At 34.4% G+C, this 25,515-nt stretch overlaps 1 protein-coding gene across 9 annotated transcripts in view; it reads left to right on the plus strand.

Moving 5' to 3' along the window:
* The window catches only part of LOC138986345 (lysine-specific demethylase 6A-like), a 189,082-nt gene that overhangs the window by 86,536 nt on the left and 77,031 nt on the right, over positions 1-25,515 (plus strand). For 8 of the 9 annotated variants that reach the window (XM_070365613.1, XM_070365610.1, XM_070365616.1 and 5 more), the window contains exons 6-8: positions 2,442-2,562; positions 9,456-9,510; positions 12,114-12,148. In XM_070365613.1, the coding sequence (XP_070221714.1) occupies positions 2,442-2,562; positions 9,456-9,510; positions 12,114-12,148 (211 nt within the window). Of the gene's footprint in view, positions 1-2,441; positions 2,563-9,455; positions 9,511-12,113; positions 12,149-25,515 lie in introns of those variants that run through there. The other variant, XM_070365617.1, reaches the window with a different exon arrangement.

The raw sequence follows: 25,515 nt of genomic DNA on the forward strand, positions 1-25,515 counted from the left end.
GAATTTCCAAGGGGACTCCTGAGGCTCGATCCCGCCTTTGCTTATGCCAAGCCTCCTTCCTCATGACCTTTGCCATGGGCGGAGCTCCTGCTCCCTACATCTCCCCCTTTTTTATTTCTTAAAACAGCCAGATGCAGCTCAGTCACGAGCTTCTGAATGTTCTGCTGAAGAATCCTGACAATACAAGGAAGAATGCTTATGAGAAGATTAGACAGAATGTTTTTTCTGTAAATAAAGTTAGAGAAGGTGTGAAAAAAGTCAGCTGCTCCAGCAGCAGTAAAATCCAGTCGAGAGTGTTCCAAGGTCTGTATTTGATTATGAAGTTTCCCCAAGTCCAGACCAATGTCGGAGCTGTTCCAAACACCTGAGATATGATTTTTGATTTTTTCCCATTCATAATCTGTCTCATTTACCTTTAAAGATGTCACGCATATCCACCGGTAGTCAGCATGGCAAGACAGAGCCATTTTCACTTTTAAGCCTGTAACTCTGCTCCCGACAGTAAAGGACAGAAATGGTATGGACCTAACAGAAGCAGAAGATACTAAGAAGAAGTGGCAAGGATACCCAGAAGCACTATACAAAAAAGATCTTCATGATCCAGATAATCACAGTGGTTCGATCACTCACCTAGACCCAGACATCCTGGAATGTGAAGTCAATTGGGCATTAGGAAGCATCACTACAAACAAAGCTAGTGGAGATGATGGAATTCTAGTTGAGCTATTTCAGATCCTGAAAGATGATGCTGTGAAAGTGCTGCGCTCAATATGGCAGCAAATTTGGAAAACTCAGCAATGGCCACAGGACTGGAAAAGGTCAGATTTCATTCCAGTCCCAAGGAAGGGCAATGCCAAAGAATGCTCAAACTGCTACACAACTACACTCATCTCACATGATAACAAAGTAATGCTTAAAATTCTTCAAGCCAGGCTTCAACAATATGTGAACTGAGAACTTCCAGATGTTCAAGCTGGATTTAGAAAAAGCAGAGGAACCAGAGATCCAGTTGTCAACATCCATTGGATCATAGAAAAAGCAAGAGAGTTCCAGAAGAACATACTTCTTTTTTATTGACTATGTCAAAGCATTTGACTGTGTGGATCACAACAAACTGGAAAATTCTGAAAGAGATGGGAATACCAGACCACCTGATCTGTCTCTTGAGAAATCTGTGTGCAGGTCAGGAAGCAACAGTTAGAACTGAACATGGAAAAGGAGTACGTCAAGGCTGTATATTGTCACCCTGCTTATTTAACTTCTATGCAGAGTACATCATGAGAAACACTGGGCTGGAGAGAGCAGAAGCTGAAATCACAATTGCCAGGAGAAATATCAATAACCTCAGATATGCAGATTACACCACCCTTATGGCAGAAAGGGAAGAAGAACTAAAGAGCCTCTTGATGAAAGTGAAAGAGGAGAGTGAAAAAGTTGGCTTAAAGCTTAGCATTCAGAAAACTAAGATCATAGCATCTGGTCCCATCACTTCATAGGAAATAAATAGAGAAATAATGGAAATAGTGAGAGACTATTTTGGGGGGCTCCAAAATCACTACAGATGGTGACTGCAGCCATTAAAAGCCACTTACTCCTTGGAAGAAAAGTTATGACAAACCTAGACAGCATATTAAGAATCAGAGATATTACTTTGCCAACTAAGGTCCATCTAGTCAAAGTAATGGTTTTTCTAGTAGTCATGTATGGATGTGAGAGTTGGAGTATAAAAACAGCTGAGCACTGAAGAATTAATGCTTTTGAACTATGGTGTTGGAGAAGACTCTTGAGAGTCCTTTGGATAGCAAGGAGATCCAACCAGTCCATCCTAAAGGAAATAAATCCAGACTATTCATTGGAAGAACTGATGTTGAAGCTGAAGGTCCAGTACTTTGACCACCTGATGCGAAGAACTGACTCATTTGAAACGACCCTTATGCTGGGAAAGATCGAAGGTCAGAGGAGGAGGGGATGACAGAGGATGAGATGGTTGGATATTATCACCGATTCAATGGACATGAGTTTGAGTAAACTCTGAGAGTTACTGATGGTTAGGGAGGCCTGGCATGCTGCAGTCCATGGGGTTGCAAAAAGTTGGACACAACTGAGCGACTGAACTGAAGCCTTCTAAAAGGAGACTTATATGGAGCAGTATAGAACAAGATTAGTCTTCTTATCTTCATGTCATTCTCCTATTGTCTTCTCTGAGTTGTTTTAGAGAATTTTAATTGGTTATTTACGTAGAAAAGTTAATAAATTTATTTTACAGTTTTGCCAAATGATATGAGGAGTTAGAGGAGTTTTCTAATGTATTGTACTATTCGTTCACAGCATTTTAAAATTGGCATTTGTTTTTAAATTGTATAATCATTGTATTTTCTGTACTCCATAGGCAAATATAGTTAATATTAATCCTATACTTTTTTCCATTTGTATTCTTCAAGGGCAATTAAAGCATTTCAAGAGGTGCTTTATGTTGAGCCCAGCTTTTGTCGAGCAAAGGAGATTCATTTACGACTTGGGCTTATGTTCAAAGTGAACACAGACTATGAATCTAGTTTAAAGGTAGGTGGTTGGGGCTTTTCCTACATATGCACTGCTTCATATTTGTGTGTGTGTGTTTGTTTTAAATGTTACAAAGTGTTGAGAAATGTTAGAAGTTATATTACTGTTATTAGAAAATGAACGAATTTAGAATAAGAACTTAAAGAGGATAAAGAGTTGGATTTCAAGGTACAAAGTAGACAGAGTGCTAATATTTACAGGAAAACTTTTTAGTGCTTTAGGCTTTTGTATACTTTAACAAAATGTAAATACTGATGTTTTTGATTAGTTGATTTTGATCTTTATTTGTTTCATCTGAGTATATGTAAAGCAGTTTCCAGTATGTGACTAGCCTCTATAGACATGAAGAGTTGGTTAGTGATGCTGTCTTAGGATTGAATTATTGACTGTTATTTTATGTATCTGATTAGAAATCTGCCAGTTTTTAATAGCATGATGTATGTCATCATGAAAGTATTTAATAGATGTATTTATCTTTTAACAGTTATGGACTGCTACTTGGTAAATATGAACATCATATGAAAAAACAACACAATTGTTAACTGTTTTTTATGTTAATAGGAATTTGTCACTACTTAATTTTTTTTTTTGAATTTCTGGGTTTGTGCTGTCATTTTATGCTTTCTAAGGCTTTAATGGGAATGACACTTCCCTATGTGTCAGCATTTCTCTTTGAAAAAAATTCAGGTTTCTGGAGAAAAGCATGTAGTTTCGAGAATTTATGATTTAAAAAAAAATTTAAATCTGATCTGATGTATAAAATGTGCTACATGAAGCACAAGGTGGAATCAAGATTGCTAGGAGAAATATCAATAACCTTAGATATGTAGATGACACCACCTTTATGGCAGAAAGTGAAGAGGAACTCAAAAGCCTCTTGATGAAAATGAAAGAGGAGAGTGAAAAAGATGGCTTCAGATAAGATCAGATCAGTCGCTCAGTCATGTCCGACTCTTTGCGACCCCATGAATTGCAGCACGTCAGGCCTCCCCATCCATCACCAACTCCCAGAGTTCACTGAGACTCACGTCCATCAAGTCAGTGATGCCATCCAGCCATCTCATCCTCTGTCATCCCCTTCTCCTCTTGCCCCCAGTCCCTCCCAGCATCAGAGTCTTTTCCAATGAGTCACCTCTTCGCATGAGGTGACCAAAGTACTGGAGTTTCAGCTTTAGCATTATTGCTTCCCAAGAAATCCCAGGGCTGATCTCCTTCAGAATGGACTGGCTGGATCTCCTTGCAGTCCAAGGGACTCTCAAGAGTCTTCTCCAACACCACAGTTCAAAAGCATCAATTCTTCGGCGCTCAGCCTTCTTCACAGTCCAACTCTCACATCCATACATGACCACAGGGAAAACCATACCCTTAACTAGATGAACCTTTGTTGGCAAAGTAATGTCTCTACTTTTGGATATGCTATCTAGGTTGGTCATAACTTTCCTTCCAAGGTGTAAGCATCTTTTAATTTCATGGCTGCAGTCACCATCTGTAGTCATTTTGGAGCCCAGAAAAATAAAGTCTGATACTGTTTCCACTGTTGCCCCATCTATTTCCCATGAAGTGATGGGACCAGATGCCATGATCTTCGTTTTCTGAATGTTGAGCTTTAAGCCAACTTTTTCACTCTCCACTTTCACTTTCATCAAGAGGCTTTTTAGTTCCTCTTCACTTTCTGCCATAAGGGTGGTGTCATCTGCATTTCTGAGGTTACTGATATTTCTCCCAGCAACTTGGTTCCAGCTTGTGTTTCTTTCAGTCCAGTGTTTCTCATGATGTACTCTGAGTATAAGTTAAATAAACAGGGTGACAATATACAGCCTTGACGAACTTCTTTTCTTATTTGGAAGCAGTCTGTTATTCATGTCCATTTCTAACTGTTGCTTCCTGACCTGCATACAGATTTCTCAAGAGGCAGATCAGGTGGTCTGGTATTCTCATCTCTTTCATAATTTTCCACAGTTTATTGTGATCCACACAGTCAAAGGCTTTGGCATAGTCAATAAAGCAGAAATAGATGCTTTTCTGGAACTCTCTTGCTTTTTCTATGATCCAGTGGATGTTGACAACTGGATCTCTGGTTCCTCTGCCTTTTCTAAAACCAGCTTGAACATCAGGAAGTTCACGGTTCACATATTGCTGAAGCCTGGCTTGGGGAATTTTGAGCATTACTCTACTTAAGCTCAGCCTTCAGAAAACAAAGATCATGGCATTTGGTCCCATCACTTCATGGGAAATAGGTGGGGAAACAGTGGAAACAGTGTCTGACTTTGGGCTCCAAAATCACTGCCGATGATGATTGCAGCCATGAAATTAAAAGACGCTTACTTCTTGGAAGGAAAGTTATGACCAACCTAGATAGCATATTGAAAAGCAGAGACATTACTTTGCCAAGAAAGGTCTGTCTAGTCAAAGCTATGGTTTTCCAGTAGTCACATATGGATTTGAGAGTTGGACTATAAAGAAAGCTGAGTGCCAAAGAATTGATGCTTTTGAAGTGTGGTGTTGGAAAAGACTCTTGAGAGTCCGTTGGACAGCAAGGAGATCCAACCAGTTTGTCCTAAAGAAAATCACTCCTGGGATTTCTTCAGAAGGACTGATGTTGAAGCTGAAGCTCCAATACTTTGCCATCTGATGCGAAGAACTGACTATTTGAAAAGACCCTGATGCTGGAAAAGATTGAAGGCAGGAGGAGAAGGAGACAACAGAGGATGATATGGTTGGAAGGCATCACTGACTCAATGGACATGCATTTGAGTAAACTCTGGGAGTTGGTGATGGACAGGGAGACCTGGTGTGCTGCAGTCCATCGGGTCGCAAAGAGTCGACACAACGGAATGACTGAACTGGACTGATATATAAAATAGGTAATTATCAAGGACTTAACAAGAATAATTAACAAGGATACTGTGCTCAGTACTTTGTAATGACATATGTAAGAAAAGAATGTAAAAAAAAAAAGGATGTGTGTATAGGTATAACTGAGTCACTTTGCTACACACGTAAAACTAACACAACATTGTAAAGCATCTACCATAAAAATATTTAAATTTAAAAAATGGTACAGAGAATTGACATATACCCATCAAATGATTTAGAGAGAGTATCTTACATAACTATATCTTACCACAGCAAGATTGGGCATTGATTAAGGCCAAAAGTTGTTTTTTTTTTTTGCAGTGTTGTATCCTCTGCATTGTTTTGTACACTTTTGACTGTGTTTATAGAAGAAATATAGAGAAGGAAATGAAAGCCTACTCCAGTATTCCTGCCTGGAGACTCCCACAGACTGATGAGCTTGGCAGGCTGCAGTCGATAGGGTCTCAAAGAGTCAGACACAATTGAGCAACTGAGCGTAGAAGAAATAATGCATTTACTGTATAAGTGCCACATGCATCTTAATACATTAATACATTTCAGCATATGTTTTAAATAAGTTTTAAAAATGTACTACATGTAGGTTAGCCTAAATTTTTTCCAGTATTGTTTTTAAATTATTTTATTGTGCTAAAATATTTTATGTGTTTAAAAATACATTGACCATATTATTTTATTAATATACTTCTGGCTGTGCTGGGTCTTCGTTGCTACATAGGCTTTTCTGTAGTTGCATTGAGCAGTGGCCTCTCTCTGTTGTTGTTGCATGAGGTTTTCACTATGGCAGCTTGTCTTGTGGAGCTTAGGCTGTGAAGCTCACAAGCTTCAGTAGTTGCGGTTCCTGGGCTATAGACCAAAGGCTCTAGTTGTGATGCGTGAGTTTAGTTGCTTCACTGCATGTGCAGTTTTCCAGAGATAGAACCCGTGTCTCCTACATTGGCAAGCAGGTGCTTTACCCTGGAAGCCATCAACTTCATTTTAAATGTACAATTTAATGACAGTAATTATGTTTACAGAGTTTTATAACCATCATCAGTATTCATTTCCCAAAAATTTTAGTGTCTCTTATAGAAACTTCTGTATATGTTAAATGATAATTTCCTTTCCCCTCAGCTTCTGATTCTCTTGTAGTCTACTTGCTAAACTCTATGAATTTGACAGTTTTGGTTACCTGATGTAAGTGGAATCAGACAGTATTATGTCTGGTTCTTTTCAGTAAGCTTAATGTTGCTAGGGTTCATTCGTGTTCTTGAATGTATAGAACTTCTTTTTTATGGCACATAATGTTCTATTTCATGTGTGTATCACAGGGTTTTCATCTGTTCATCTGTTGGTGGACTTTTCGGTTTTTCCATTTTCTGGAAAGTTGTGAATAATGTTACTGTGACTGTGTACGTAAAGGTGTCTGTTTGACTCTCTTTTTTCAGTTCTTTTAAAAATGTAATTAGGAGTCTGATTTCTGAATTGTATATTTAACTTTGTGAGGATTTTTATATTTTTCACACTGAGTGCACATTTTACATTCTCATCAGCAGTGCAGTGGGGTCATAGAATCTCTCTACATCTTGCCATAGCCTCATTTCCAGTATTTATAAAGACAATAGCCATCCTAATGGAAATGAATTGATCTTATCTTTGTTTTTTTTAAATTTGAATCTTTCCTTCTGCAATTGACCATTTGCCTTCTTTTGAGAAATGTACACCAAAGTCCTTTGCCCAGGTTTGAATTGCATTCTTTGATTTTCCTTGTTGAGTTGGTGTCTTTCTGTAATCTGTATATTAATCCCTTATGAAACCTATGATTTCAGATGTTTTCTCCCAGTAATAGTTTTCTTTGATGTACAAAAGTTTTTAATTTATAAGAATCCTAGTCTGTTTTTATTGTTGCTTGTGCCTTTGGGATCCACCAGCACCATTTTCCCAGTTCTCAGAGCTTTATAATTTTAGTTCTTTATGTTTACCTGTAAGATATCAGTCTGCCTTCATTCTTTTCCATGTAACTATTTCAGAACTACCATTTGTTGAAAAAGTTGTGCTATTAAAGGTGTATGAGCATAACAGGCTGCTTGTACCACCTACAGTGTTCTTCCAAATGATCTTTATAACCAATCTTTTGACACAGTATCAGGTAACAAACAATTTTGTTGTTAATTATAGCTTGCTGAGGAAGCTCAGCTATGTCCTTTTGATGATTCCACCTTGATACTCTGAAGAAAGTGGTTCTTAAAACTTACTGAAGGGAGAAGGCAATGGCACCCCACTCCAGTACTTTTGCCTGGAAAATCCCATAGACAGAGGGGCCTGGTGGGCTGCAGTCCATGGGGTCGCTAGAGTTGGACACGACTGAGCAACTTCACTTTCACTTTTTGCTTTCGTGCATTGGAGAAGGAAATGGCAACCCACTCCAGCGTTCTTGCCTGGAGAATCCCAGGGACAGGGAAGCCTGGTGGGCTGCCGTCTTATGGGGTCGCACAGAGTCGGACACGACTGAAGTGACTTAGCAGCAGCAGCAGCATAAGGGAGAAGAATCTGAAAAAGAATGTATATTTATAACTGAGGCACTGCTGTACGCCTGAAACTAATATAACGTAAATCAAGTATATGTCAATAAAAATTTTAAATTTTTAAAAAATAAAAACATAAATACAATTAGTGATCTAAGAGGCAACAGTATAGTTGTTATTCTGAAACACAGCCTATATCCAGCAGAAGAAATAGCTGAGAGTTGACAAAAAAAAAAAAAGAATAACAACAACAAAAAAACTTACTGAAGAAGAATTCTTTTCACAAACAAGATATTCTTTAGATTATATGTCCATCTTGGTGTTTAAAAGTTTAGTATGGCTATCACAATTTTAGATGTACAAATTATATAAGGAAAGGCATTTATATAGTTGACTTTTTAAATTATTTATTCTTTGGTTATTTAATCTTATTACAGTTGATTATTGAAAAATTAATGAAGGCTCTGAAAATTGTGTATTTCTGAGAATATTTTGTAGAATGGTTGGTAAGGGTCTATTCTTTCTCATTTAACTTAAAAAAATTCAGTTGCCTGTGGTATTTTAAGTAGTTAGTATAACCCTGACATTTATATTGATAATTAATACAGGTCATTAGTTACTCTGTGTTTTAATCACAGCTAGTATTTTCATGTTTTAATGTTATTCTTGTTTTAAGTCATAACTCTGGAGACAAATACATATGAGTTGTATATATGTATTTGACATATAAAGTATTTAATATGTTATGTTTTGCATTTACTATTGTATTAATTTGTACTATTTAGTAATTAATTTTTAAGTAATGTTTCTTTTATGTACCTGTTCTGTTTTACACATATTAGTATACATCTAATATGATTCTCTAGATATATATTCATTTGCACTGTACATAGGCTTATTCAGTAAGAAATAGAGTATTTTAATGTTTCATGAATGGTCCTATATGCTTTACACTGTTTACGTACCTTTTTTAAAGGACAGCTATATTTTCCAGATGAATTTCAGTGTGGATTATAGCTTTCTAATGTCTTGAAATACAGTGATAGTGAAAAATGAATAAAAACCTATTGACTTATTCTTTAAGAGATTTCTAATAGTATTTTTTCTTTTCTAAAGTCCACATTTCATTTTAAGGTAATCACTGATATTTTAAAAGATACTGATGGATTTCATAGTTTTTTAATATAGTGACCTGAAGCAAATCTCAGTTAAATATTTCTGTAACTGACTTATCATTACTTTATACTGAAATTTCTTTCTTTTTATAATAAACATAGAAATAAGATACATTGATAAAGACAGTTTTCCTCCAGAAAAACTTCCCATAGAAATAACTTGAAAACACTTTGTTTCCACAATAGATTGTGAGGAATAGTCATTTTTGTTAGCTTTTATATTTTAATTATATAAATAACATGATTTTTGCCACATGTCACAATCATAAAGTCTAAATATAAATGTTGACTTTATGCATTTCTAAATTTAGTTCACTAATATCTTTACTTTTTCTTACAGCATTTTCAGTTAGCTTTGATTGACTCTAATCCGTGTACTTTATCCAGTGTTGAAAGTAAGTATTCCCACATTTATTAGTTTTTTTTGTCTTTTTGAGAAATAGCATATCCATGAGACATTTCATATTATGAATTTGAATACCTTTTCAAATATCCTTTGTTTCTTTTTGTTATTGAAAACAAGAATGGGAGAGCACAAACCTGATTCAGACACTTTAAGATAGTTGATCAGCATAATTTTTGATAATAATAAAAATGTTCTGTATGAAAATAGTCACTGTTCTGTTCTCATACTCAAGAGAATAAAAATACTCACAGAACAGTAATATATAATGAGTATTTACTTTGTGCTCAGTATAATGACTGATATTATTTAAATGCTCAGTATAATAAGGCATTATTATCTTGTCGTGTCTGTTTTTAACCCATAAATTATTTCTCTTTTTTCTTTTAATGTCTTTGAGACTTTATGTATTCCACAGGCTATTACTATTCTTTGACTCTCGTAGCCTGTGCTTATGAAATTAGGGCGATCAAAGCATTCAATGTAAAGTTTTAAAGAAAAAACAAACTGGCAATTGTATTTTTGTTTATGAATAAAGTACAGATTTATAATTTTTTTTAACGTTAATTCATTTTGCTTTTCAAACCGGAAAGATGCATGTATCAGTTAATACTTTTGAGAACAATTAGGTGATACAAAACTTTCATTAGATTATTATCTTTCAGGCTAGTATATATTCTTAACATTCTGAAAATAATTCTTGTAATTAAGTTTAAATTTTAAGACTTTTTGGCTGTGTTGTCAGTGTTTTAGTATGTGTATTAGTATATGTCAGTGTTTTGGTATATGTACACGAATTTTCCTGTTGTGTATTTTCCTGGTTAAGTATTTATACTCCTCTTCCAAATTATGTTTAAGAACGAAGTGAGAGATTTTTCCCTTTGAAATATGACACTAGCACTTTATGGAATTATGAGGCCAGATACATAGGACCTGAGACTCAGTTGGTAGGATGTTCATAAGGGTTTACTGTGCCAGTTAGATGATCTTTTCTTTTTTGTTATCTTACTAGATAGATACAAAGATGAGGAAAATGGCGTATAGGTTACCTTTCTCCTTATTTTTACCTATTTTACTTTCTCGTACATAATGGAGTGGGATGAAATTTTTATTAACTTTGACCCCTTATGTTGGGAAGTGACAGTGAGGACAAAAAAATTTACTTAACCTATTAAAAAAGAGATTATTTTTGTATATGAGACTTTTAAAATTTTATAAATTGTATTTTGTTGTTTATTAGTTATTGTGATAGTATTTTCTTCTCTAAACATATTTTCATTCTCTCATGGATGTTTTTTTAGCTAATAATAACGTGTAACCACTAACATAGATCAGTGACTTTGTATCCATTAGTTATTTGATTTTAGAGTGAATTAGAATATGTTAAGATAATGTTTCTGTTCTATATAGGAAATTATGTATATTGAACGTAGTATTGAATAATCTGGATATTGAGAAGTTTTTGAAAGCAGGGAAATTCATTAAAGAGGCAGTTTTCCAGGCCTTCATACCTGAGTCTCACTGAAACAGAATTTTTAAGTGCTGAACTTAAGAATTGGTGGGTTTTTGTTTTTTGTTTTTAATGCTTCCTAAAGGGAATATAACCTTCCTGCTATTTACTGAGAGAAAGTGATAGAGAAAGTTGGGTTGAGAAGAGAGGGAAGAAAGAAACATTTTGTTACTTAATGAGAATTTCATGATTGCTGTAAGCTTTTTCTTGAAAGTAATCCATATTTATGTTCTCTATAAAATTATGAAATTTTCTTCTACTTACAGCATAACAAGAAAGATTTGTGATTGACAAATAAACCTTTTAAAATTCAAATAGCTAGAATTTAGCTGTAATTCTAATTTTGTTTTGTTGATACTTTTGATTTTCATTGAATCTGTTATGTTCTGGTAATTTCAAACAGAGCATCAGAAAGAGCTTAAAACAAAAAGAAGCAGATGTGTTCTATCATTATAAAATTTTTTCAGACATACCTACTGTGTAATTTTGCTTTTTAGGTGGTAAGGCTTTTTTTTTCTTCTTTAAATAAAAACTCATCTAATTCTGAAGATACAGAAAAAAGGAATTTCTTGTATATTTTTCCTCTATTAATACTGTACTAATACTAAAAAAAAAAAGTTTAAATAGATTATAGGGAAAAAAACTATAAAGGAAAAAACTATAAAGCAAGAAAACTTGAGTATGTTAAAAAAAAGTGTCTATTAAATAATAACTTGACTATGCTTTAAGGTGAACATTTTTAATATGTTTTAAGATATATATATTTTAAAAGGTTTTTTTTTTGCAAAAGTTGTATCTACTTACTATTGCTGATTTAATTTTAGTATACTTATTAACTATTGATGGTCTTTGTATATTTTGATGTGTTTTCATAGAATTAAAAATAAAATAATTTTTATTTAATGACAATTATATTTTCTTAGCATGCTCATGATTTTTTGTACATTAAAAACAAAAGTTAACACTTCTAAGTTGTGCTCTATTTTTTAATATTTTTAATATTTCAAATGTTATAATATCTGTTTTCATTCATTATTGTAAATTCAGTTGTATTGTAATTAATCCTTTTCCATGATCCTTTGTAGTTCAGTTTCATATTGCCCACTTATATGAAACCCAGGTAAGTGTTTTAATTTATTGAAAATAAAAATAAAATCCTCATCATTTCTTTAAGTGACATGAGTTATATTAAACAATTTTGTGTTTTACGCTTTCTTCTTTAAATGAAATAAGTAGCAGTTAATTTAATTCAATTTTGGGTATATGCTCCTGAATATATTTAATATTTTAAATATATTCATATACTCATTGAATGTGTGAAATTTTGCTTAGTGATAAAACCAAACAAGAAGCATGAAGGAATTAAAGATTGTATTCAGTGTTTGTAGGTTTTGTAACAACTTTCAACTCACTGTGATTTAAAAATTTCCAGAACACTCTTTTGCTTTCACTGCAAACTGTCATTTAATGTGATTTGCCTCTAAACTTTAGTCGTCTGCATAATTTGAAATGACTTAAGAAGTGTTCTATCCTGATGTTAATATGTCTATTTTTCTAGAATATTTTTGAATGTTTAAGTTTTTGTCTTAGAATAATTGCTTCTGTTTTTCTGTAATACTGAAGTGTCTTTGAAACATCTTATTTTGTAACACAAAGTATGGGGAAAAAATGAAAGTTTTAGTCAGTTGTGTCCTACTCTTTGTGACTCCATGAACTGTCACCTGCAAGGCTCCCCTGTCCTTGGGGTTCTCCAGGCAGAATCTTTGAATGCATGGCCATTTTCTTCTCCAGGGGATCTTCTCCACCCAGCGGTCAATCCCAGGTCTATTCATTGCAGGCAGATTCTTTACCACTGAGCCACTGGGGAAGCCCAACACAAAGTATAGTCACTTTTTAATGTTAGTATCATTTCTTCTCTATAGGCTTTAAAAATTGTTTCAGTTTAACTTTATAATATTTTGTATGTGACATATTTTGTTAGGTTGTTCAGTTAATAACTATACTACCATATAAATTTATAGTCTGTGATCTGAAAGCAGAAAGTTGCTAGCAGACTACTACTCCATAGTATATGTAGTAAAATATTTTAGATTTGATTTCAGATGTGAGTTTCAGTATAAAGTTAACAGGTTTTCTAGGAGGGAAAACACTTGATATATTGTGAACATTTGTGAGGTCTGATCTTTTGTTTCTAGTTCAAATGTAAAATAATGGGGTAAGAGTATGTACTGTGCAAATTTATGCCAAACAAAGAAAGCTGCTTACATTTTTTTTTAATGCATATTATAAATGAATGTAGTAAAATAGTTTGAGATCATTTAAGTGTCATGTTCCCAGACTCTGCTCATAGTAGCCATTATGGGGATCTTTAAAAAACTGACATCAGATTTCTATACCCTATACATATTACCTCACCCCTTAAAAGCATTCCCTAAGTTTCCATATTTTCTGAATTAGAATTGATAAACCCTGAAAGTTGGATACCCTTCTAATCTGATAACTTCTATTTTATAATACATATATTAAGGAAAGGCAGCCTTCCATTATCTGTTTTCAGATAAATCTGCCAATCTGTTTGTTTACTTAATAGCTTTTATTATTACTTTTTCTCCCCTTAACTCTTTGATGTAGGGGATGTGATTTTAGTTATATTCAATCTGTGGTTGACCCAACAAATCTGCAAGTTTCTTACCACAGGAGCTGAGGATGCTCATGGCCAACTCTACTAGAGTATTTTATATAAGGTATCTTGAGCATTGTGCATTTTGGTGTCTTCCACAAAACAACAGTATTATGACTGTTTGACACTTCTAGATGTTAAATTTACCTTAGTTGCATTGCAGTTTTTGGTGAAGGGGGAAGTTTTAAGCCCCAGCAATCACTGAACTTATTAAAATTCCCATTTGAGTCTTTTTTTAAAGATTAATTAGTCAGAATTAATTAAATTGAAGGTTAAAATTAGTCACTGTTCTTTGGAAATTTTAGTATATTTTATTATTCTCAAGAGTTTGTGTTAAAGAGTGTTATTATGTTTCTTAATATTTTGAAAATTTTAACGACTAAGTCACTTGGGACTGATTAACTTTTCATGGTTAAAAGTTTTGGTTATGGAGCCAGCTTGTGGGACTTTGCTACAGTAGCCCTCTGAAACTAACCCGGATCCCAGAGTATGTTTGAGTATTTAGTTTTAGTAGGTTCTGCCCAGTGCTTTCTAATATGCAATTACACTTCCACTATCAGTGTATAAATATTACCATCGCTCTTCAAAGAAAAAAAGTTTTGGTTATGGATACTTTTGAAAAGTATCTGTGACTACTTTTGGGAAGAGTTGTAGATTTTTATTTTGATTCAGCTGTATTTTGGGCAAGAAAATTTTTTCTCTGTTTCATCTAAAGACCATTGGCTTAAATTGGCCTGTAATACTTCCTTACAAACTGTCAAGATCTGTGGTGAACGCCTGCTGTTTTTTATTGATCAGTCTTGGCAAGGTCTTTCAAATTTAATAATTTTTATATGCATTTATTATATGATTGCTTTATGTTTTGTTAATTATTGTTCTTATTCCTACCTTTGGATTTAATTTAGTCAGTGTTATCTTTTATTAATTTTGAACATACATATGTGATTGATTTCTTTGAAAAACCATGTGAATTATTTTTTTGTTTTTCTAAAAGTTTACAGTGTTATTCACTTGTTATTTCAGAATATTTTCTAATTTCGTTTGTGATTTGTTGATTTGTTCGACCTATAGTTACATAATATGTTGACTAATGTATACAATAGTGGATTTTCAAATTATACATTCTATATTAATTTCCATCTTACGTTTGTTGTTTACACCTTTATTATTTATTTCAGCTGGAATTTTTTTAGTTTGCTTAGACCATCATATTCTCAGTCTTGGTTAATGATCTGTGTTTTAATTAGAAATGTGTCTTTTGTTTTTGAGCATACTGTGATAAGTTATGAAGACTTTAGATTTTCCTATATTCATTTTAACATTTTAATTTAAAAAGTTCATTAAACCAGTTCTTAAAGAAGTGTGAGTAATGGTATGAGATGTGATTTTGTATGTTTGTGTGCCTAATTTTCAGTGGTGAATCTTTTTTATCTTTTGATGAATGTTTTCAGTGAGTATAGAATTTATTTTCTTTCCCACTTTGAAATTTATGTTCCATTGTTGTCAGCCTTTATTTTTTCTTCAGGTCTTATGATTACATTGTTGATTCTTAAAAGGTTACATGCACCTTTACCTTGGTTTTTAATTGTTTTTTTCTTTTTTTTTTTTTTGGCTGATTACTTAAAATTTTCTTTGTTTCCTGCAGTTTTGATGCCATGATCATCTAATGCTTTTGTGAATTTTTTTATTTCTTGAATCTGTACTTTGTTGTCCTTTTATGTTATACTTGGAGATTACTTCTTCTAAAACTACTTTTATTCAGTTGTCTTTTGTCCTTTAAGCACCTCGTGTTTATGTTGTAGGAATTTCATTGCCTTTTCTGTTTTTCTCTGTATTTTCTACGTTTTTGTCCTCTCCTTTATCTATGTTTTCTTCTGATTTATTTTTTCAGGTCATTAATCTTCTCATTTTCTGTATCAGATCTGTAGTTAAATCACCATTAAGTTCTTAATTTTTATTATCCCTTTTTTCCTTAAAATTTCTGATGGATTTTCACGTGGTTACTGATTGTGGGCTGAAGTTATCCATCATTTATTTTCTTGAACATATTAAATACTCATTATGTGAAAGTCAGTGTTTGATACTTCTGATATCTGAAATTTATGTTACTTTTGTTTTTGCTTAATTTTTGTCTCCTTTATCTTTACTTAATTTTTTCCAATTTTGCTTTGAATTATTTATGGAATGCCAGATTACATGTATGAAAATTGGCAGAGATCATTTTAACTTTTGAGCTTACTACAGTTTCTTACAGCTGGCAATTCTTAGATTGAGAACAGATCATCATAAATGAGGCAGTGGTGTGATCTATAGGCTTCCCTAGAAGATCAGCTGTTAAAAGAATGTGTCAGCAATGCAGGAGAGCCCACTTCTATTCCTGGGTTTGGAAGATCCTCTGGAGAGAGGATAGGCTACCTACTTCAGTATTCAGGCTTCCCTGGTGGCTCAGACGGTAAAGAATCCACGTGCAATGCAGAAGACGTGGGTTCAGTTTCTGGGTTGGGAAGATCTTCTGGAGAGGGGCACAGCTACCTATTCCTGAGGAATCAGCATGGACAGAGACATCTGGTGGTTACAATCCATGGGGTTGAAAAGAGTTGGACATGACTGTGCACGGTACAGCACAGTATGATCTATAAGTGGCTTCTTGTGTTACAAGGCCTTGTTTGATTTTGCTGTTGTTTAGTCACTAAGTTGTGTGTTGCTCTTTAAGATACCCTGAACTGTAGTCCAGTAGGCTCCTCTGGCCATGGGATTATTTCCCGGGCAAGAAGGCTGGAGTGGGTTGCCGTTTTCTTCTCCAGGGGATCTTCCCCACCCATGGATTGAACCCCCATCTCTACTTTCACAGGTGGATTCTTTACCACTGAGCTACCTGGGAATCCCAGTTCACCCTTTATCAATATTATAGTAATTTTTGTGATTTAGCCACATACTTAGGATGTATTTGATGAGATATGTGTTTCCATGACAGTAGTTATGTTGTGCTTCACCAATGCACTAAAGGGAAAGGTGGGTGCTTTGTTATACTCTTCTTTGTTGTGTTTCTCTCTCCCTTTGTTGAATAAATAGCCTTCCATGAGGAAGTTGGAGTACCTTTCTTTAAATTTGTGGTTAAATTTTGGGATATATTATTATTTTTTAAAGGGGTAAATTTTTTAAATTCTTGTTTTTTGTTCTTAACTGTGTATTCATTAATTTATCACTTTTGATATGTCAGTAGTTCTAGGCCAGCTATAAAAATAGAAACTTATTTTCTTGTGGGAAGGGTGACAATAAACATGCAATGTGGTGTATATTATGCAGAAAATAAAACAAGTCAATGAGATCAAGTACTTTACTGAGAGATATCAAAATAACTCAGGTGTCAAGCACCTAGAAAGAAGTTGAATAAAATATGGTACATTTTGTATTATCTAGTACAATCCATTTGTACATTAATGGAATGAAGAATATTTATTTCTGTGTATCCTTTGGGAAAATATCATACATACTCTTAAGTGAATAGAGGAATATGAAGCAGTGTATAGAGTATGCTGTAATTTATTTGAGTATGTGTCTGTTCTCACATGAAAAAAACTCAAAAGAAATCATTAGACATCTTAACAAATGTTTATTCACATTAAGATATTGGAAGTAGCATGTTTAAATAGAAATTAATACAGTTTGCGTCTCTAAACTTATAATCTGTTACATGCTGGACTGACTCTATTAGTAACAACTCCTGTGGTTGGACTTACCTTTCTTGTACTTACTATGATCACAGATTTCTCTTTAGGCACACAGTGAGATCATAAGAAAATAGAAAAAACCCGAGTAGTACTTCTGTTGAAATTAATGAAAAATTTCAAAAATTCGGTTTGTATTGGTACATTTAAAACTGTATCACCAGGAAATTAAAGCTCGGGAAGAGAAAAACAAGTGGTGCAAAAGATTAATTGTCTAAATCAACTGTAATCTCTACTACAGTAGTTGGGAGTAGGACATGGCATACAGTCTCATTCTTTATCTAGTCGCATAGTTGGCAATGTATTTATTCAGATTAGCTAGCTGTATATACTGTGAGTATTTCACGCTAGTTGAAGCTCACATCAGGCCCGTGTATTGTAAGAAAGAAAAATCAGTTGTAAGACCTTATATTTGTGCAGATTTTAGAACCCATGGTTTTATTTTAACATCTATGTTAAGGAAGTTTTTAAAAAGGTAAAAGTTAGTAGTAAAGTTACAGAAACACCATTTGTGGCTATTTCTTGTGAAAAAGGAAACTGAAGTCAACTGTTTTCTTCTGTGAACTGTTTCTTCTATGAACTGGTTTAAGAAGAGGGAACAATGGAGAAATCTTCAAATGAGTAAAGGACAAGATAAAAAACTTAAGATTGTTCAGTAGTTTATTAAGACTTTAAGTAGGGGAAGGGAGTTGAAGGGAAACAAAGGCACTTCTGTAAATTAAAAGATATTTAAGAGATATAACCAGTTTCAATCATTAGCTGTTGTTTGGCTCTTGAATTAAGCCAACCGTAAAAATGCAGCTAGAGGAAAGTTGTGTGAATTTTGACATACAGTGGAAATTTAATAAGTAATTATTGTAATTTTTATAGGGTAATATATTTTGATTTTAGAGAAAAGTTATGTATATTATGAGATACACATAATATTTTTTTGTGTATAACAATGGTAGTAGAAGATTTGTCTCAGAATGATCAAATGTGGAGTATTGATTTGATACTTTTAAGGAGGTGTGTAGAGCTTTGTTACACTGTTTTCTCTTTTGTATATGTTTAAAGTTTCACAGTTTTAAAGTACTGGAATACATGGACTTATTTCTGTTCAGTAAGGTTAGTTATGGCTTCCCTAAACAACAGTGGTTTGAATTATGGTTAGAATGAAGATATGGAGCAGTTGGGAGAATGGAGTGTGTTTAAATGTGTGTGAGCGTGTGGGTATAGTTGTGTTCGCAGCTAAAACCACTTTTGATATGATATATAGCTTGAAACTTCAAAGATTAGAAGAAATTCAAGATATATACAGTGTTGGACACCCTTCTCCCCAATTTTGTGAAATTTATTTCCTATTGGTTGTTATTAGTCTTGCTGACAAATTTTTTCGTTATTTGTAAAATTGACTCTTAAGGTTATATACAGTCACACCTCCTAATAATTATAATATTGTTTTTTTTCTTGCCTACTTAAGATTCACATCAATGCCTTTTTCATCATTTTAATGATGTAAGCAAAATATTTGGTATTACCTCTTTTTGTTTTGATTACATTGTCTCTTATAAGTAAGAAGATCTCATTATTCCTCTTTCACTCAGTCCTATTATATTTTTTTTTATGTGCTACCATTAATGAGCTCGATAATTCTTTAACTATCGACTAATGGAACAAAACCTTGATTCTTCAAAAAATTAAATTTCTTTGTGGTCCAGTGGTCTACTTCGGCTGCAGAGGTCACAGTTTTCATGCACGGGAGAGTAAATAAGATACCATAGCCATGTAGTGCTTCCAAAAAATTGGAAAAATTATTAAATTTTTTTCATATGTATATTAAGAGGGAGAAGTGCAAAAGTGTACAAAAATAGGATAATGGATATACTGTTTATTTTATCAAAATAAATGACAGTCGTTGCATAAAGTTATACCAAAAGAAGTTTGAATATACAGATGAAATAATTACCTTTCAATATAAATTACCCTAGTTTTATTCAAAAAGTTAACACTTGACGAAATGAGTTACTATCCCAATATTGGTCATGGAGATCACAATTTAAGAAATAATAAAGCATTTTATGAAAGCCGCATGGACTAGGAGGTCACAATACTGGATGATTCTAAGTAGCCTCTAAAGAGTTCAAGAAACAAAAACTTTTGAATTTTTTACATTTCTACAATACCTTTTGTTTTTGATTAGTTTCACTGCAGAATAAAAAGACATGAACATGTACACTGTAAAGTTCCTTTCTTGTGTCCTAAGCAACCAAGTCGACTGTCTTGCAGTCAGATACCAGTGCATATAATTCTGAGTGCATATAATTCTTGCAGGAAGACTACTCTTCAGCTGTCGTTATTGACAGCAGTTGCTGTTGTGTCTGACTCTTTGCCACCTCTTGTTGTTTGTTTTCTCATATAGAGCGGTATTTCCTAACCTTTTTGGCACCAGAAGTTTCATGGAAGACAAGTTTCCACAGACAGATGGCTTCTGGGTGCGATGGGGTTTCAGGATGATTCAAATGTGTTATGTGTGTTGAGTTCTTCAAGCAGGAGGCAGATGGGAGTGATGGAAAACAGCTGTAAATATAGTTGGAGCTTAGCTTATTTGTCCACTACTCAGCCTGGATCTTAACAGATTGTGAACCAAAACAGATCTGGGTGTTGAGGACACTTGTCTTCGAGTTCTTATATTCCTCATTTCTTTTAACATGGACAAAACCATGGCTTCAGTAGCAAATTTTTTTTCTCTATTGATTTGTTCTCACTCATTTTTGTTACGGTCACAAATTACATATTTAGACTCCATACCTATGAAGACCCAGCACAGAGAAAAAGCAAAACAAACAAAACATTAAAGGAGACCTGATTTCTTTACTCCAGGAGTTGGTGATGGACAGGGACACCCGCCGTGCTGTGGTTCATGGGGTCGCAAAGAGTTGGACACGACTGAGTGACTGAACTGAACTGAACTGAACTGATTTCTTTTAAAGGGGGCTTCCCAGGTTGCACTATTGCTCAAGAACCTGCCTGCTAATGCAGGAGACAAAAGAGATGTGGTTTTCATCCTCGGGTTGGGAAGATCCCCTGTAAGAGGTCATGGCAACCCACTCCAGTATTCTTGCCTGGGAAACCCCATGGACAGAAGAGCCTGGTGGGCTACATATAGTTCATGGGGTTGCAAAGACTTGTAACAATGGAGGTGGCTTATGCACCCAGCATGCATGCACACACCCATTGACAAACACGTGTAGTTATTTTGTTGGTACTTGTACTTTATATAGAAACCAGAAGATTACTTGTAAATCAAAAATACAGCAGTACTGACTCTTTTAAATGTACCTGGTAGGTTAATTATATCAGTTTGCTTTATTTCTTGATATGACTTCAGATTACTATCTTTTTCTTTTAGTCTGAATGACTCCTTTTGTCAATTTTTTATAGGGCAGCTCTTTCACTGGTTATTTTCTTGAGTAATTCTGGTTATTTTTCTTCATATTAACATTTTGAGTAAACTTACAGGGTTTGAAGTAGACTACTGAAAACAAAAATCTTCCTAGTCAGACATATCTTTTGGTTCTCAAGCCAATAACCTCAAAAGAAGTCATATTAATATCCCTAAATCTTTTCAAAATTCCTTGATTTGCATGTTGAAGATAATATATTCATACATTTAAAGCTTGTCTCTGGAAAGAATCATGCTATATTAGCTATAAATCTTGGTGAAATAGTCATACTTCTGTAGATTACTTTTTAAGTGTAGAGTTTACTGTATTTGCACTGTGTATAAATCAGTGTTGCGTTATTTGGAATCTTTCATTACTCTTGGTGGAAAATGTTTCACCATTAAGCAGTAGCCCCTCAGTCTCCTCTAACCCAATCTCTGGTAGCCTCTGTTCTGCTCTCTGTCTCTGTATATGTGTCCTGTGGATACCTCATATGAGTAGATTCGTATAGCTTTTGTCTTTTGTATTACTTATTTCACTTAGCAAAGTATCATCTAGGTTCTTCTATGTTGTAACATGTATCAGATTTTATTTGAAAGCTGATTAACCTTGCCCTGTTTGTGCAGTCAGCCCTCAGTGTTTGTGTATTTTGCTTATTTGTATTCAGCCAACTGCAGATCAAAAATACATTAGAAAAATAATTCCAAAAAGTTTGAAAAAGCAAAACTTGAACTCGTTACATTCTTGGTACTATTTTTGAGCATTGAACTAGGTATTAGGTATTACGAGTAATTTAGAGATGAATAAACCAAGTGGAAGGATATGCATAGGTTACATGCAAATAATAGCTCCATTTTATATAAGGGACTTGAAATCCAGAAAGGGTCTTGGAACTAATTCCTGTAGATACCAGAAATAAATATTATGTTCAGTTCAGTCATTCAGTCATGTCCGACTCTTTGCGACCCCATGAACCACAGCACGCCAGGCCTCCCTGTCCATCACCAACTCCCAGAGTCCGCCCAAACCCGTGTCCATTGAGCTGGTGATGCCATCCAACCATCTCATCCTCTGTCATCCCCTTCTTCTCCTGCCTTCAATCTTTCCCAGCTTCAGGGTCTTTTCAAATGAGTCAGGTGTTTGCATCAGGTGACCAAAGTATTGGAGTTTCAGTTTCAATATCAGTCCTACCAGTGAACACCCAGGACTGATCCTTTAGGATGTACTGGTTGGATCTCCTTGTACTCCAAGGGACTCTCTTGGAGTACTCACCACAGTTCAAAAGCATCAATTCTTCAGTGCTCAGCTTTCTTTACATTCCCAACTCTCACATCCAAACATGACCACTGGAAAAACCATAGCCTTGACTAGGTAGACCTTTGTTGGTAAAGTAATGTGTCTGCTTTTTAATATGCTGTCTAGGTTGGTCATAACTTTCCTTCCAAAGAGTGAGCATCTTTTAATTTCATGGCTGCAATCACCATCTGCAGTGATTTTGGAACCCAGAGTAATAAAGTCAGCCACTGTTTCCCCATCTATTTGCCATGAAGTGATGGGACCGGTTGCCATGATCTGTTTTATTAATGTTGAGCTTTAAGCCAACTTCATCACTGTCCTCTTTCACTTTCATCAAGAGGCCTTTTAGTTCCTCTTCACTTTCTGCCATAAGGGTGGTTTCATCTGCATATCTGAGGTTATTGATATTTCTCCCGGCAATCTTGATTCCAGCTTGTGCTTCCTCCAGCTCAGTATTTCTGATGATGTACTCTGCATATAAATTAAATAAACAGGGTGACAATATGCAGCCTTGACGTACTCCTTTTCCTATTTGGAACCAGTCTGTTGTTCCATGTCCCGTTCTAACTGTTGCTTCCTGACCTGCACACAGATTTCTCAAGAGGCAAGTCAGGTGGTATTCCCCTCTTTCAGAATTTTCCACAGTTTATTGTGATCCACAGAGTCAGAGGCTTTGGCATAGTCAATAAAGGAGATATTTGAAGCATCTCTTTACTAGTGTGTGAGATGAGTACAGTTGTGTGGTAGTTTGAGCATTCTTTAGTATTGTCTTTCTTTGGGATTGGAATGAAAACTGACGTTTTCCAGTCCTGTGGCCACTGCTGAGTTTTCCAAATTTGCTGGCATATTGAGTGCAGCACTTTCACAGCATCATCTTTTAGGATTTGAAACAGCTCAACTGGAATTCCATCACCTCCACTAGCTTTGTTAGTAGTAATGCTTCCTAAGTATTACATTAATTATATGTATTATATTAATATATGTATGCCACATTTTGTTATTTGTGAGAAAATACTTGAATTACTTCTCAAATTTTATAATGATGAAGGAAACAGTAAAGACATAGTCTATGATGAAGAAAACTGTAGCTTTTATTTTATTTTTTTTAAACTGTAGCTTTTAAATCAAGATATATTAAGTTAAATTTTTGTTCATTTTTACTTCTCTTAATTGTTTGAGGTCTTTTGAAATTCCCTCCATATGAACTTTAGGATGACTTTTTAAATATCTGCAAATTACAGCAGGGTTTTAATAGAGATATCGAATTCTTAAATTGCTTCAGGAAGTGTTGTCTTAATATAGAAACATCTTAGAAATATTTTAGTTTCAATTTCAGAGCAGTGCAAACAAGCAAGTATTGCACCAAATCAAGTTGCATGGGTTTTTGGTTTCCCAGTGCATATGAAGGTTATATTTACCCTATATTATCATCTATTAAAAGCGCATTATGTCTTTAAAAATTTTTTACCTTTAGATAAAACATGTCTACTGCTGTTATCAAAAAACATAAGAAAGCAAGTATTGTTAAGAATATGAAATTACTTCCTATACTATTGGTGGGAAGGCAGAATGGTACAGCAGGTACAGAAAAACAGTATGAAGAGGCCTCAAAAATTAAAAATAGTATCATAGAATCCAATATTTTTTAAAAAGTATCATAGGATCCAGTATTCAGACTTAGTGTTTATTCAAAACAAGTTTGAATTCAAGATTTCAGAGATATTAGTTTTCTTATGTTCATTGCAGGACTACTAACAATAGCTGGTATGTGAAAATAATCATAAAGATGAATGGATAAAGAAAATTAAGTCTTTTACATATTTGGCAAATTTTAAATTGATTTTCTTCTCAGTGATGCAGTAAGTTAACTTGTTACCTTAATTTCCTTTTTGAATTATTTTCTGTTAATGTATCAAAATACAGTTGATTTTTTTCTCCAGTATTATTTGTATATAATTGGTAAACAACATTGTATTAGTTTAAGGTACTACTTTAGGGAGAAGGTGTTGCCACCCCACTCCAGTACTCTTGCCTGGAAAATCCCATGGATGGAGGAGCCTGGTGGGCTGCTGTCCATGGGGTCGCAAAGAGTCGGACACAACTGAGCAACTTCACTTTCACTTTTCACTTTTATGCATTGGAGAAGGAAATGGCAACCCACTCCAGTGTTCTTGCCTGGAGAATCCCAGGGACAGGGGAGCCTGGTGGGCTGCCATCTGTGGGGTCACACAGTCGGACAGAACTGAAGTGACTTAGCAGTAGCAGTTTAACGTATACAACATAATTAGTATATATTGTGGAATCATTGCCATGTATATTAGCATCATTGTTGTTTGTTAAACTTTTTTATTCCTATTACTTAATATTTCAAAAATACAACCAAAACATTTTTATTACATACATCAAAAAACTTATTCAGGCACTCACTAAAGTCTTTCTCAAAATTGTTTCTATCTTTCAGTTGGCACAGATGAATATTTCCATGTGTAACAATAACATAAAATAAAACCATTATTGCTATAATGAAACATTTAAAAAAATTAAACACAGATGAATTAAATGGTTTTTCTTGAAGTAAAAGATGAATGTCCTATTAAGTTGATTTGGAGAGGGAAATGGCAACCCACTCCAGTATTCATAGAGAGTATCCATGGACAGAGGAGCATGGCAGGCTACACCCCTTGGGGTTGCAAGAGTTGGACATGACTTAGTGACTAAACCACTACCTCCACCTGTTAAGTTTATTAAGTTTAAGAATTTAAAAAAATCAGTGTTTGTGATATTTGTGAGTGAAAGATCTGCTACATGTGTATATGTTTGTGTTGCATTGGTAACAATTCTTATATATTGTTATACTTCCATTTCCATAGGAAGTACACATTGCTTTTTCTGCTGTGTATTAATGCTTTTATGTTCTGCTATAATTGCACACTCCTCAAGGCTAACACATGATCCTTCTAGTGTCCTCCTCTGATTGCTATCAGCTTGGTTCAACTGATTTTTGCTTGTTAGTTTTGTATCCTGCTTAATTTATTAACTATATGTTTATGCTTGGCAACTATGTATCCTTATTAGTGAGCTGCTTTCTGAATGTTTGTTTGCTGTGTGTGTTAAAACTATGGCATTCCTATGTGTATGTGTGTATATGAGAGATAAAAAGTGTAGTTTTCTTTTTTTCCTTCTTGTCTCATTTGTTTTTAGCCCCAATTTAAACATTAATTTTAATTGCTCTGTTTACTTTATACAGTGTCCTTGGGACTTCCTTAATGGTCCAGTGATTAAGAATCCACCTTGCAATGCAAGGGACACTGGTTCTGTTTGGTCAAGGAACAGGAGACTGAGGTTCCCGATGGGAACA

The sequence above is a fragment of the Bos mutus genome, chromosome X (genome assembly GCF_027580195.1).
Source record: "Bos mutus isolate GX-2022 chromosome X, NWIPB_WYAK_1.1, whole genome shotgun sequence".
Classification (NCBI taxonomy): Eukaryota; Metazoa; Chordata; class Mammalia; order Artiodactyla; family Bovidae; genus Bos; species Bos mutus.